This window comes from Myotis nattereri, assembly GCF_964212035.1.
Source record: "Myotis nattereri genome assembly, chromosome: 3".
In the NCBI taxonomy this organism is placed as follows: Eukaryota; Metazoa; Chordata; class Mammalia; order Chiroptera; family Vespertilionidae; genus Myotis; species Myotis nattereri.
This window is the reverse complement of record NC_138077.1, coordinates 117,839,498-117,854,415: the sequence shown is the minus strand read 5'-3', so window position 1 is coordinate 117,854,415 and position 14,918 is coordinate 117,839,498. Positions and strand designations below refer to the sequence as shown.

General features: G+C 41.3%; 1 protein-coding gene across 1 annotated transcript in view; it reads left to right on the top strand.

The window, feature by feature from the left end:
* EIF2AK3 (eukaryotic translation initiation factor 2 alpha kinase 3) overlaps positions 1 to 14,918 on the top strand; it is a 118,306-nt gene that overhangs the window by 30,734 nt on the left and 72,654 nt on the right. The window contains exon 3 of the mRNA XM_081087355.1: positions 14,434 to 14,628. Within this exon, the coding sequence (XP_080943481.1) occupies positions 14,434 to 14,628 (195 nt within the window). The remainder of the gene's footprint in view (positions 1 to 14,433; positions 14,629 to 14,918) is intronic.

The window sequence follows — 14,918 nt, the reverse complement described above, 5'->3', positions numbered from 1 at the left end:
CAAGCTTCTTTTGAAATGTTTGAAATTTGGTGTTAAGGAACCATAGTTATTTTCTGAAGTTTTCTTATAGGAAATAAAAGAAGCCTCGTGATGAATTTATATATTTTTGTTTTAATACTTTTGCTTAATAAGTATACATATACTGTATATGTATATCCCACGTTCAAAGACTGTTAAATCGCGTTGTTTACCCATATCTTCAGAAAAAAATCACTTCTACTGTCATGGTAAACAACCTGCTTCCCTATTTATAATGGTCTGGCCCTCTAGCAACTTCAGCACAAAATTATAGCTAATTTGCCTACAAACATCAGGTGGTCATAATAATCTGGCCACTCAGTGTATATATCATGTATATATATATATGTGTATATATATATATATATATGGTATACACACACATACACACATATATGAAGTACAGTAGAGGTTCAAAATAACAGCCCTGGCCCTAACTGGTTTGGCTCAGTGGATAAAGCGTTGGCCTGCAGACCGAAAGGTCCCAGGTTCGATTCCGGTCAAGGGCATGTACCTTGGTTGCGGGCACATCCCCAGTGGGGGGTGTGCAGGAGGCAGCTGATCGATGTTTCTCATCGATGTTTCTAGCTCTCTATCCCTCTCCCTTCTTCTCTGTAAAAAAAAACAAACAATAAAATATGTTAAAAAAAGATAACAGCCCTGGATTATTAAATGACATAACAACTATTGTTTGATTAGCACGTTATAGTTTGCTGAGTGATAGCAAACCATTCTTATTTAATCCTTAACATATCCTTATAAAATGTTCTTATTAACTCCCATTTTTTCAGAAAATTAGTCTCAAAATGGTTCAGAAATTTTTCTGATGGAGTAAAGGTGAGATAATGCTGGTGGGTGTTTCTCGGCATCTAGAAGGGTTCAGGAATCTGGAGAAGGTGCTGTGTGTAAATTAATCAAGAATCCAGAGACAAAACATAATTTTGGAAGGCATTTTGGGGAGCCAGAGAAGACTTAGCTAAAGGAACTAAGTTCTTCTGTCTCCTGGACCTCTTGCTTTTTATTAACACAATTTGTCCTAAGGCAATGGTTGGCAAACCGCGGCTCGCGAGCCACATGCGGCTCTTTGGCCCCTTGAGTGTGGCTCTTCCACAAAATACCACGTGCGGGTGCGCACGTACAGAGAACGTTGTGGAGTGAAAGAAGATGTAGTGTCGAGGATTGAGAAAGGTATGTTGAGATGGTTTGGACATAAAGAGAGCATGAACGAAAGGAGATAGACGAAACAAGTATACAAGACGAGTGTGGATGGGAGAGTTGGAAGGTGTCGACCTCACCGAACGTACCTCAATCAGATTGAGGACGTTTTTAGCAAAGGCAGCTTAAGAGTACCCTAATTAAGTTAATAACAATGTACCTACCTATATAGTTTAAGTTTAAAAAATTTGGCTCAGAAGAAATTTCAATCGTTGTACTGTTGATATTTGGCTCTGTTGACTAATGAGTTTGCCGACCACTGTCCTAAGGCAAGGTAGATAGATATACACATCAAAGACCAGGGTTTAGTATACAGAATCCATTGTCAGATTGGAGGAACTGCCTATGGCTGTTCAGGTGTTTGGCCAGTAGGAGGCAATAACATGTAGATTGAAATGCCCTCAGCTGTCTGGCAGCAAACAATCATTTATACATCCTTTTCAGGTTTGGGGAAATCCCTTAGCCATTTCCAACAGGCAATAACATATATGATTCAGCCCTTGCTGAGTCCCCAAGTTCCATCAACCTTTTGATGAAACTCTTGCATTTATGACATGCTGGAATTAACTTCTGGCAGTGAGATTCATTGGACTTATTGATCTTTGGACTTACTTCTTATTTTCTTTACAATATTTTATTTTTTTGAAATATCTCAATACTTACCAATGTATTTGTGTTTCCTGTATTAATAATTATAATTCTTAATGTACTTTATCAAGAATAATTTCTCAGATACATCACATAGATAGCATGTTGGTGTGTGAATACTTTATAAATACTTATAAATACAAATACTTCCACAATTAGAAATAACTGGCTTATAATGCAAATGCCTCACTGAAACTACCCTTTGATTCATCCATCTGTCTCATTGAAAGTTTCACAGTAAAAGAGAATATCAAAAACCCTGTCTGTTGTTTGTGTGTGTGTGTGTGTGTGTGTGTGTGTGTGTGTCTTTTTTTTTAAATTTCAGAGAGGAAGAAAAAGGAGAGAGAGATAGAAATATCAATGATGAGAGAGAATCATTGATCGGCTACCTCCTGCAGGCCTCCCACTGGCCCACTGGGGATCAAGCCTGAAACCTGGGCACGTGACCCTAATTGAACCCTGGACCCTTCAGTCCTCAGTCGACACTCAATCCATTGAGCCAAACCAGCTAGGGCTGTTTTGACTGTGGAGGTGTTGGGGGAGCAGGAAAAGGAGTGTGGGAAAAGCAGCAGGCCAACATATCACCAAAGTGGCAGAAACATTAATCAGTAATTTGGGGACCAAAAGACATAACCTTTTAAAAAAGTTGTAGAGACTGATTTTGAGGATTAAGTACAGTAAATTAATGTGAAGAATTTTGTAAAACGGTCAAGTGTTAGTTTTATTCCAAGGTTACATAGTGGCTGACAGAGTCAAGGAGGGGATCCAGGAGTGGGGTGGGAGGGAGAGGTCTGTGGGGTGATCATCTCGCTGTGGACATGTCTCCATTTCATATGTTGGATGCCTGCTGTTGCCTCACCACCTCGATTTGCAAAACCTTTTAACTCTTACTGCTTCTTGGCTTATACTTGGGATTTGGCTTTTATAACCATCAGCAGAGTGCATTCCTTTACCCTCCTTCTTGGTTAGGGAAGACACTGGATACAACTTGTTGGATTTCAGAATGTTTAATGTTTGAGTCACTATTTGAGAAAATGCAAATCCAGCTTCCAAAGTGGAATGAGGAAAAGTTCTTTATAGAAAAATTCTAGCTAATAAATGTAGAAAGGATGATAGAATTAAAAATCATTACTTTATCCCCTTTATTGAACTAGTAATCATCAATTGATACTAAAATGGTGAAAAGTTGATGGGACACTTTAAAAGAGGGAGCAGACTGACTCCCCTGAACCCATTGATTAACAGTAACAAATATGACCTAACACAGGGGTTGGCAAACTTTTCTGTAAAGGGCTAGATAGTAAACATCTTGGGCTTTGTGGGCCACATGATCTCTGTAGGTGTAGAATAGTCATAGACATAAATGGGTGACTGTGTGCCAATGAAACTATTTACCAAAACACACAGTTGATTTTGGTCCATGAGCTATAGTTTGCTGACCTCTAATAATAGTAGGAAGTTTACAGCACCATGTATGAAGTAGTCTTGTCAAAAAAATTGAACCTGCATCAGATCAAAGCTCCAGGGCGGATCTCACTTTTCAGCAAATACTGGGATAAAGGAACCAGTTAAATTACATGCAAAATCTAGACTGTGGGACATTCTAGAGGAGGACTAAATATCTTTTCTCAAGTAAATCAGTGCACAAAAAAGGGAGTGGAAAGTGCTCTTAAGAGGAAAAAATTAATGTTAATTCTATTATATGTAATGTTGGTATGATAGTTATTTCTCGGAGTGGAAAGTGCTCTTAAGAGGAAAAAATTAATGTTAATTCTATTATATGTAATGTTGGTATGATAGTTATTTCTCAGCAATGAAGTATGTATAGGAGAAATAACATGATGTCTGTAACTTTAAATAAAATAACCTAGTAAACAAGTATATGGAGTGGCTAGGTGGAGAATAATTGAAATAATTAGCAAAATGTTGATAATTGTTGAAACTGGGTGATAGATACATAGGGGTTTATTATATTGTTATTTGTATTAAAATATTATGCCTTATCTGGTGTGGCTCAGCTGGTAGGAGTGTAGTTCCATACACCAAAAGGTCATGGGTTTGATTCCCGGTACCAGTCCTGGTGCTTGCCAGAGGCAGTCGATTTATGTTTCTTGGAGTCTCTCTCTCTCCCTCCCTTTCCCTCTCCCTAAAAATCAATGAAAATATGTCCTTGGGTAAGGAAAATAAATGAATAAAATATGTATTTTATATTTTATATGTTTAAAATTTTTTATATAAGTTAACATGAAGTTGCATATACCCTGAAAAATGTATGTGTGGATGGTATGTGGGCGGGAGGTGGTGGGTTGCATGGTTAAAGGAATTTTTGTTTTTATTGCTGGTTATATTCATTTTAGTACTAGTACTTTCTCTATTTTCTCAGTTGAAGTTCCTTCTGCCACTTGAAAATAAGCGTTATTTTCACATTCTGATTTCAAATAGTAGTCCCTGGTTACATGTGCCACTGATATTCATTGTGCCATGTAGATCTTGTTCAGAAACAAATTTAGTTTCTTTACCAAGTTGATTTGTGATTGCATGAAGATCTTGTCAGACCTTTTGGTACTAGTTTGCTAGCCAATGTGACAAACCTCTTTAAAATTATGAACAGAAAAAACAAATGGGAAAAACACACAGAAAACAAGAATTTATGTTTATAAAATCGTTGACTGGGGAAGCAAGTTGCACAATTAGTTTGAGATGCAGAGCAGCAAATCAGAGCAAATAGCTGCTTACAGGGACCAGTCTGTGGAATGTGAAAATGCATCAGGGTAACCTACATTTTGTTCCACCAAGGGATTTGCAGCTGACTATCTGGGTGACTCATTCCTATGCTGGGAGAGTGAGGTAATGCTCTTGTGAGGGGTGATGTCATCTCTCCACCTGAACTGAATTCATGTACTGCTTCCTGTGGCTCTCAAGGAAAAGCACCATCTGCTTTCACATATGTAGCCTGCAAAATTCACACAGATTGGTGCAAAGGTTAGCATACGTGTGTATAACTTATAAGTGGCCAATTAGTGAAGAGCGGTGCTTTAAGGGTGAACTTTTAAAATCATAACCCAGATATACATGATGAATCAGCATTGAATCATAATGCTTTTTTGTTGTTGGTTTGGGTTTTCTACTTTTCTCATTGATTTAACTTTTCAAATAAGCCAGTTTTTCACAATATGGTTTATCATATAAAATATCTTGGTGTTGCTTGGCTGGCGTGGCTCTGTGGTTGAGTGTCAACCTATGAACCAGGAGGTCACGGTTGGATTCCCAGTTAGGGCACATGCCCGGGTTGTGGGCTCAATCCTCAGTGTGGGGTGTGCAGGAGGCAGCCAATAAATAATTCTCTCTCATCACTGATGTTTCTATCTCTTTCTCCCTCTCCCTTCCTCTCTGAAATAAAAAAATATATATTTTAAAATCTTGGTTCTTTAAACCATATTTTTAATTGTAGATAAGTTTTCTTTTATATTAGGAGGTATATAGATCATCCTTAAAGCAATGATGAATTTTAGTCCATATTATTAGCTTGACTAGTAGCCTGGTGCACGAAATTCATGCACATTAAAAGGGAATTAATTAGCGGAAATATTTTAATATTGCTATTTGCCCTTTCTCTATAATAGAAGTGTGAGAGATGAGAGGAAATTAGTAGAATGTATATGAAAATAATATATAAATTTATTAATAAACACTAACAAAAGGATATAACAACAGAGGCATGATATAAAATCAACGAAAACATGATATGAAAACAACAAAAACATGATATAAAAACAATAAAAACATGATATAAAAACAACAGTGATGCAAAAAATGACTGATAAAGTGATTAAACTTATTCTAATACTAGTAGCCCGGTGCACAAAATTAGTGCACATTAAAAGGGAATTAATTAGCGGAGATATTTTAATATTGCTATTTGCCCTTTCTCTATAATAGAAGTGTGAGAGATGAAAGAAAATTAGTAAAATGATATGAAAATAATATAAATTTATTAATAAACAGTAACAAAAGGATAAAACAACAAAAACATATAAAAACAACAGTGATGCAAACAATGACTGATAAAGTAATTAAACTTATTCTAATAACTCCCTATACACCACATTAAGAGTGAAAACACTTTCAGAGTGTTTGACTAATTTCCCTTGTGATGAAGTATTTAGAACTTTAACATCACATGCTCTTCGAACTCAAGAGAAAGCAACATACAGTGTCCCTTCTAACGAGTTTTTCGAGATACGAGCCGTTTCTCGGCCGATCTTTTGCTTTGAGTTGCGAGCTAAAATTCGGGTTATGAGCCAGCTTCAGATACCCCACCGCTAGTTGGCGCAATGAGCGTCACAGTGAATGCCACAACATCAGCCCAGCATCACGGGTCTCACTCGTTCACTGTTAATTTGACATACGAGTAATTTGAGTTATGAGCTCCGTCACGGAACGAATTAAACTCGTAAGTCAAGGCCCCACTGTATAACTGACCATGTGCGAAAACGGGTTCAGGTAGGAATATGCCTAATCTGTGGTTCTCAACCTCTGGCCCTTTAAATACAGTTTCTCATGTTGTGACCCCCACCCATAAAATTATTTTCGTTGCTACTTCATAACTGTAATGTTGCTACTGTTATGAATCATAATCTAAATTTCTGATATGCAGGATGGTCTTAGGCGACCCCTGTGAAAGGGTCGTTCGACCCCCAGAGGGGTCACGACCCACAGGTTGAGAACCACTGGCTAGAGTTTGTCCTTGTGATTTATTAATAGTCATCACAAAAGCTGTCATCATGGGAAACCGTCATCTAATCAATTTAAATGGGAGCCCAGTGTCAGATGGGGACAAGTTAATTCTTGGAATCAGAACAACCTCTCCCTCTGCAGATCCTGTTAGTACTTCAGCTTTGATAATGTTAGGTCGTAATCTTTTGATAATAAATCTGGTACCATTACAAAGACCCCATTTATTATTGAAATTTCTCAATAGCATGATGATTGCACCCACTTTCAATTTTAATTTATGACACGGCATTCCCAAGGAGTAATACTATTAAGAAATTCGATGGGAAAATTTTCCTTTTCAGCATCATCTGTGGAATCAATGGAATCATCACTCAAATATATGTGAAAATCTCCATCGAGTAAATCCAAAATTTCATTTACTTTTTTAATGTGCTCATTTTTTGGACAAAGAATTGCATGTTTAGATATATTTTTAATATTATCTATAGATACAGTATTTCCAAAGGTAGCTTCAATAATAGATCCATTACAAATCATTTCACAGGGGATTTCAGTAATATCCATTCCTAAATGAAAACTGCTATCAAGTTTGCCATCTCCAAGTTTTACTAACCATCCACTATAAGCAGAATCCTCTGATCTCATATTTGTTGTAAGACACAACTTTCTGAAACATCCCCAAACGTTGCAGTACTTTAAACTCGTTTGTACTATGGCCGATCACATAGCATGCGGTACAATCCTGAGACATTGTCGAAAATCTCCTCCAAGAAGGAGAACTTTCCCACCAAATACAACATTCAAATTCATAATTTCTCTTAGTAATCTGTCTATGGCGTTTATAGCATGACTGGATGCCATGGTGCATTCATCAATAATGAGAAGTTGGGCCTTTTTAATAGTTTTAGCAACTTCACTGTTTATATGTAGTCTAGAAATTGAAGTTTCATTTAGTGGAATGGGTAATTCATATTGGGAATGAAAGGTGCTTCCACCGAGAAGTAAATTTCAGCAATTCCTGTAGACCCTGTGGGTAAAACAGTACCACCACGACCTCTAATATAATGTATTAAAACTTTATAAAGCTATATGCCTCCACGCTCTGAGGGCTGGTTCCTGCCTCAAACCTCGCCTTTACCGGAAACAGTTCGGTAAGGGCACAGCTCTTGGCAACGTGACCCAGGACTCAGTTTGGCCAGGCTCCGAGGGCGGGTTCCTGCCTGAAACCTCACCGCCCTCGTAGAAAACAGCTTGGGGAGGGTGCAGCCATTTCCAAGACGACACCTGCAGGATTGACTTCCTTCTGGTTGATTGAGCGTCAGTCGTGACGTTACACCCAGGGTTTTTATATAAATAGAAGATAGTTTTGTTTTATTTTGGAATTAGGAGCCATTGTGTTCCCTAAGGACCTGCTACTGCCTTAGGGGAAAAGAAGTTAATGGAAAAGGAAATAAGTCCAAACAAATGTTACCTTTGTACTATAGACCTATTCACTCCTCTTTTTTTTAGAGATACACATCTACTTTTCCTGTTTGTACTTGACTAGTACTACTGTCCACAGGGCTGGACAACCTGAAATGCCTATTCTTTTAACTTTATCATAATTTGAATTTACTATTCTGGTAAATACAATATAGAATACCTAACATAATATGGAAGGTAGAGACAATAAATACTTGATTTTCTAACATATGTAACTCAAAATGGGAGGTCATATTTGCTAAATACTACAGATTGTTATCATAGTGTTAACATAAGAAACATTCAAACCTGTGAAGAATTTTTGTGAGTTTTTTTGAGCCAAATTGTCGACAAATGCTATGAAGCAGAATCTCAACACATTGAGATAATGCTCTGGAGAAGTGCAGTTTTTCACTTACTTTATACATTAAAAACAAAAGAGGAGATGTAAGTGGGTTACTTGAAATCCATTGGTGATTGGTTAGGGATGTGGGAGAAGGCAAAGTGGGGAAACCTCTGGGATTGGGTAAAAAGTAAAGTGATAGTACATCTTTTACTTAGGTGGGCACAGGATAGTTAACAGTCAACAATTAACTCAATAAGAATGAGGGGATTTGCAGTCTCTGCAGAGGTGTATCTATGCTTTGAGAGTCCAGAAAAAGAAAAATTACTCTGATATTCCAACAATAAATTATCGTAGATGCAAAATGAGAATAGACAGATTCAGTTAAGGTAAAGATTGACCTTTGTCAGGGAAGATACCGGCCAAGGACATGACTACCCACCATAAATTGTTTTTTAGTTAACTTCAGACCATCCTTTGTGGTTACTTTAGGTCTCTGAGTTTGCAAGGCTGCCAGACAGGCCCTGAGCTTGTCAGGTTAGCATGTGGCCCCTTTTTGTCCACAATAGAGTATGTATACTTTGATCTATATCTGTATTTTTTTTTTTTTAGAAATTTTTCTTTATTGTTGAAAGTATTACAGATGTTTCTTTTTTCCCCCCCTCACATTGACCCCCTCAACCCCTCTTCCTCACAGGCCTTCACTGCACTATTGTCTGTGTTCATAGGTTATGCATATCCTATACAATAAAAGACTAATATGTAAATTGTTCCCTTGACCCAGAGTTTGACCAGAGGGCAGGGCCGGCCAGCCAACCACTCGAAGGCCCTCCCCCTGGCCAGCTCAGCTTGATCTGCCCAATTGGGGCAAGCCAGCTGGACTCCACCCATGCACAAATTCATGCACCGGGCCTCTAGTATGCATAGAAATTCTTTGGTTAATCTCTGCCCATCCCTTCCTTCCCCCATATCTGTTCGTAGTGGCAACTTCAAGTTGAACAGTCGACAACAGACACAAAGAAAAGTTGCAATATTTTGAAAATAAAATCTGTTATCTTGTTATCAAGAAATATGAAAAAGTAAATATAAATAGGTAAATAAGTAATAACTGTAGATCTTTAGCCAGTGTTATGATGAACTTTGATTCAATGGCATAGCCTTCTGGCTTTAATTACAGAGCTCCTTGCAAGGCTCCTGAGTGTCTTTGTTGTTAACCTTTTATTTGGAAATAATTTCAAACTACAAAAATTGCTCAAATAAAAATGGTCTCTCCCCAACCCTTATACACCCAAATTTACGTACTGAAACCTCCTGCTTGCTTTATCATCTGAGTACTTCTTTCTCTCCTTCCCTTCCCCTCACCCCTCATACATACTTTTTTCTTGAAACATTTAAAAATATATTAGATCTCCATCATGGTCCTTTACCATTAAATACTTTCTAATAGAGACATTCTCTTACATAATCACAGTATAGTTATCAACTTCATAAATTTATATTGATATTTTAATCTACCATTCATATTCTTATTTAATCAGTTGACCTAATAATGTCTTTTGTAGCATCTTCCATCTCAGTACATCTTGTCATCCAGACTTTGTCTTTTATGATGTTGACATTTTTGAAGAATACAGTCTCTCTGCCCTTTTATTTAAGAACTAGAGGCCCAGTACACAAAATTTGTGCACTCGGGTGGGGGGGGGGTCCCTCAGCACGGCCTGTGCCCTCTCACAGTCTGGGAGCCCTTGGAGAATGTCCAACTGATGACTTAGGCCTGCTTCCCATAGGAGTGCCGTGGAGGTGGGAGAGGCTCCCATTACCACCACTGCGCTTGCCAGCCAAGAGCCCAGCTTCTAGCTGAGTGGCGCTCCCCCTGTGGGCGCTTCCCAGGCTTCTAGCTGAGTAGCACTCCTCCTGCATTGAGCGTCTGCCCCCTGGTAGTCAGTGCACATCATAGAGACTGGTCATTCCACCGCTGGGCCGAAACCGGCTCTCCGACATCCCCCGAGGGGTCCCAGATTGCGAGAGGGTGCAGGCCAGGCCGAGGGACCCTACCATTGCACGATCAGGGCCGGGGAGGGACGCAGGAGGTTGGCCAGCCAGGGAGGGATCGTGAGAGGGCTCCAGGGTGTGTCTGGCCTGTATCGTTCAGTCCTGATGGCCCGGACTCCAGCAAGCTAACCTATCAGTCAGAGCGTCTGCCCCCTGGTGGTCAGTGCCCGTCATAGCAAGCAGTTGAGTGGCCTTAGCATATCATTAGCATATTATGCTTTGATGGGTTGAATGGCCAACTGGATGACTGGACACTTAGCATATTAGGCTTTTATTATATAGGACTAGAGGCCCGGTGCACAAATTTTGTGCACTAAGGGGGGTGGGAGGGGTCCCTCAGCCTGGCCTGTGCCCTCTCGCAGTCTGGGACCCCTCAGGAGATAACGACCTGCTGGCTTAGGCCTGCTCCCGGGTGGCAGAGGGCAGGCCCAGTCCCTACGTGCAGCCCCTGGTCGGGCTCAGAGCAGGGCCGATTGGGGAGTTGGGGCGCCGCCCCCTGTCATGCACAGAGCAGGGCAGATTGGGAGGTTGCGATGCCACCCTCAGTCACGCTCAGGGTAGGGCCGATTGTGGGGTTGGGGCACCGCCCCCTGTCACACTCAAGGCAGGGTCGATGGGGAGGTTGCGGCGCCACCCCCTGTCACGCACAGAGCAGGGCCAATCAGGGGGTTGGGGCGCTGCCCCCTGTCACGCACAGAGCAGGGTCGATCAGGGGGTTGGGGAGCTCCCCCCTGTCACGCACAGAGCAGAGCCCATCAGGGGGTTGGGGAGCTCCCCCCTGTCACTCACAGAGTAGGGCCGATAGGGGAGTTGGGGCACCGCCCCCTGTCACACACAGAGCAGGGCAGATCAGGGGGCTGGGGCGCCGCCCTCTATCACCCACAGAGCAGGGCCGATCAGGGGTTTGGGGCGCCGCCACTGTCACACTCAGGGCAGGGCTGATGGGGAGGTTACGGCTCTACCCCATCACACACAGAGCAGGGCCCGTGGAGGGTGGGGGGGTTGGGGCGCCGCACCGTCACACACAGAGCAGGGCCGATCAGGGGGTTGGGGAGCTGCACCCTGTCACACACAGAGCCGCAGGGTGATCAGGGGGTTGGGGAGCTCCCCTGTATCAGGCACAGAGCAGGGCTGATCAGGAGGTTTGGGCGCCTTCCCCTGTCACGAACAGAGCAGGGCAGATAGGGAGGTTGTGGCCCCGCCCCCTGTCACACATAGAGACATAGGGCGATCAGGGAGTTGGGGAGCTCCCCCTTGTCACGCTGATCCCGGTGCTGGGAGGCCTCTCGGCTCCGCTGATCCCAGTGCTGGGAGGCATATTACCCTTTTACTATATAGGATAGAGGCCTGGTGCACGGGTGGGCCTGGATGGTTTGCCCTGAAGGGTGTCCTGGATCAGGCTGGGGGTCCCCACTGGGGTGCCTGGCCAGCCTAGGTGAGGGGATGATGACTGTTTGCAGCCGGTCACACACCCTTCAGGGTGGGGGTCCCCACTGGGGTGCCTGGCCAGTCTAGGTGAGGGGCTGAGGGCTGTTTTCAGGCTGGCGGGTGACAGAAGCTCCCAACCGCTCCTTTTTTTCTTTTCTTTTTTTTTTATTCTGGGCCAGCTTTAGCTCTGAGGCTCCAGCTCTTAGGCCTCCACTCCTGAAAGCAGGTATCTGTTTTGTTTCGATTCTATAATCGAAACAATGTATAAAAATCCAGCTCTGAGATCCCGGCTCCCTGAAAGCAGGTTTCTGGGGTTTTGTTTAGCTTCTATATTTGTTACAATGTTTCTTAAACTGCAGGTTCAGAGGACGGCAAGGCAGGCGGGAAACGTTGGAGTCCTCCGTCACTGAAGAAAGCAAGCCTCATGTTAGTTTCAAGCTGCCTGGCTGCCAGCCGCCATCTTGGCTGGCAGTTAATTTGCATATCTTGCTGATTAGCCAATGGGAAGGGTAGTGGTCCTACGCCAATTACCATGTTTCTCTTTTATTAGATAGGATAGGATTGAAATTTCCTCCTTCTGTGCTTGTCTGGTGTTTCTTGTGCTCAGATGCAGCTTGTGTATACTTGGTGAGGATTCTGCATAGGTGATGTGTCCTCCCCTTAGAACAGTGGTTGGCAAACTGCGGCTCACGAGCCAAATGTGGCTCTTTGGCCTTTTGAGTGTGGTTCTTCCACAAAATAACACATGTGGGTGCGCACATACAGTGCGATTGAAACTTCATGGCCCATGTGCAGAAGCCAGTATTTTGTGTAAGAGCCACATTCAAGGGGCCAAAGATCTGCATGTGGCTCGCGAGCTGCAGTTTGCCGACGACTGCCTTAGGGCATCAGGGATGTTATTAATTTTGGTCACTAGTCAAGGTATTGTCTGAACTCTTCCCTATATAATTACTGTTTATGAAATTCTTGTAAATAATAAGCAGTGTGTGGGGAATACTTTAAGACCATTCAGATATCCTGCTTCTCATCAAAATTTTCACCTAGATTTAATTCCATTGCTGATTTTTGACCTGATTCAATCTTTACTATGATGATACAAAATGCTAATTTTTTCCAGCTGCAGCCCTCCTTTCATATTTACCAGTAGAAACTTGGCATTTTATTGCAATAAGAGTCTTCCCTTTCCCCCATATATTATTTATTTTATCTATTATCAGTATGGGCTTGTGAATTCCTCTTTTTCCCTAATGATTTATAATTTAGTAGTTAATTATTTTGGTATTTAAACTCTTCCAAATGTTGCTGGTGGCATGCTCCCATCCTTTTTTTTTTTTTTTTTTTTAGTTAAATTACATTTGTTCTTTCTAGAATAATCCGATGTTAAAGGCTGATCTTTTATCTACCCAGTCCTGGTATCAATCACTTGTGTGAGAAGCCTTGGTTCCTTTGGTGGGGATTGGAATTAGATAACAAAATCTGGGCACTAGATTTGAGTGCATTATTTTTACAGCCACTTTATAAACAAATGTAAGAACATAAGCATACCTGGTAAATATTTCTTGGAAGTACAATAAGCACTTTTTGAGGATGTAATGGTGTCTCAGTTTGTATAGTACAGCAATAAGTTAAATACAGTTCGCTTTCCTTATGATGGGCACTTTCACCTTAAGTCCTTCGTGGTAAAGGGTGTGCCCCAGGAATAAGCATGGTTAACTTTCAGGTTTAGGTTTTGCTCAAATATTGCATTCTCAGCAGGGTCTACCCTTAACTCCTCACTGACTGGCTCTTCCCCCTCCCACATGCACATTTTCCAGTCCCCTTTATCTTATTCTATTTTTTCCTTGTGGCATTTATCACCTAAATTACCTTATAATTATTCATTACTTTGTCTGCCGACACTAGAGTTTGAGCTCCAGAATGGCAGAGATTGTTTTTATTTTATTATTATTTATTTTGCTCATTGGTGTCTTCTGTCATAAGCAACAGAATAGTATCTGGCACATAGTAGGCCCTCAGTAAACATTGTTAAAGAGGAAGAACAACTGAGAACATAAACTCAGTAAGTTACCAGTTGGTTTCCAGGCTTCTAGCACACAGCTGACTTGAGAAAGTAAGTACAAAAAAGGATGGGCTACTGCGTGAATCAACTTGTGTTCTTGGATCTGAGCCTATGACTGCAATTGGCCTGGATAAAATAGGCCTGGAAAGTACTGCATATGCTGTCCCCTCGCTAGAAAATCTACATTAGCATGTCAATCACTATAAGAACCCCTGTAGTAACCTCTTCTTGAACTCACTTGATCACAGAACTCTCTTGGGTAACTCACATATCATAAGGACACTCCTGGCAAACAGTTGGAGAAAAAGCATACTGGAGAACTGCATGGAGGCCCCTGGAGAGGTGGCAGTTCTTTTTAGTTGCTTCTGTTTGTTGGTGAGCCGTGCTGCTTGAGAAGGAAGCTAGAGTCCCTCTCGCTCGTAGTTACTCCTCTTATAGTGAAGGTCTTTTTCAAATGTAACTTTTATTTTAGGTTTTCGGGAATAAGATGATCATTCCTTCCCTGGATGGAGACCTCTTCCAGTGGGACCGAGACCGTGAGAGCATGGAAACAGTTCCTTTTACAGTTGAATCACTTCTTGAATCTTCTTACAAATTTGGAGATGATGTTGTTTTGGTTGGAGGGAAGTCTCTCACTACCTATGGACTCAGTGCATGTACTGGAAAGGTGAGTGAAAATACTGAATTTACTTGGGGAGAAATCAGAATAAATTGTAATAGAAGTAGTTTCTTAAACTATACTATTACTATTTGAGGTTTATTAAAATTTCCCCCAAGGTTATCATTTGGTGTAATAAAAGAACTATATATAAAGTGGAACGGGGAAATATTATTAAGAGAAACTAGCTTTATCCAAGATAACAGAATGCAGAGCAGAGCCAGGACAGCAGAAGCAAGACAACAGGTTCTTCTATGTGGTGGTGCACTTATTGCACATTATTTTGAAATCCTCACAGT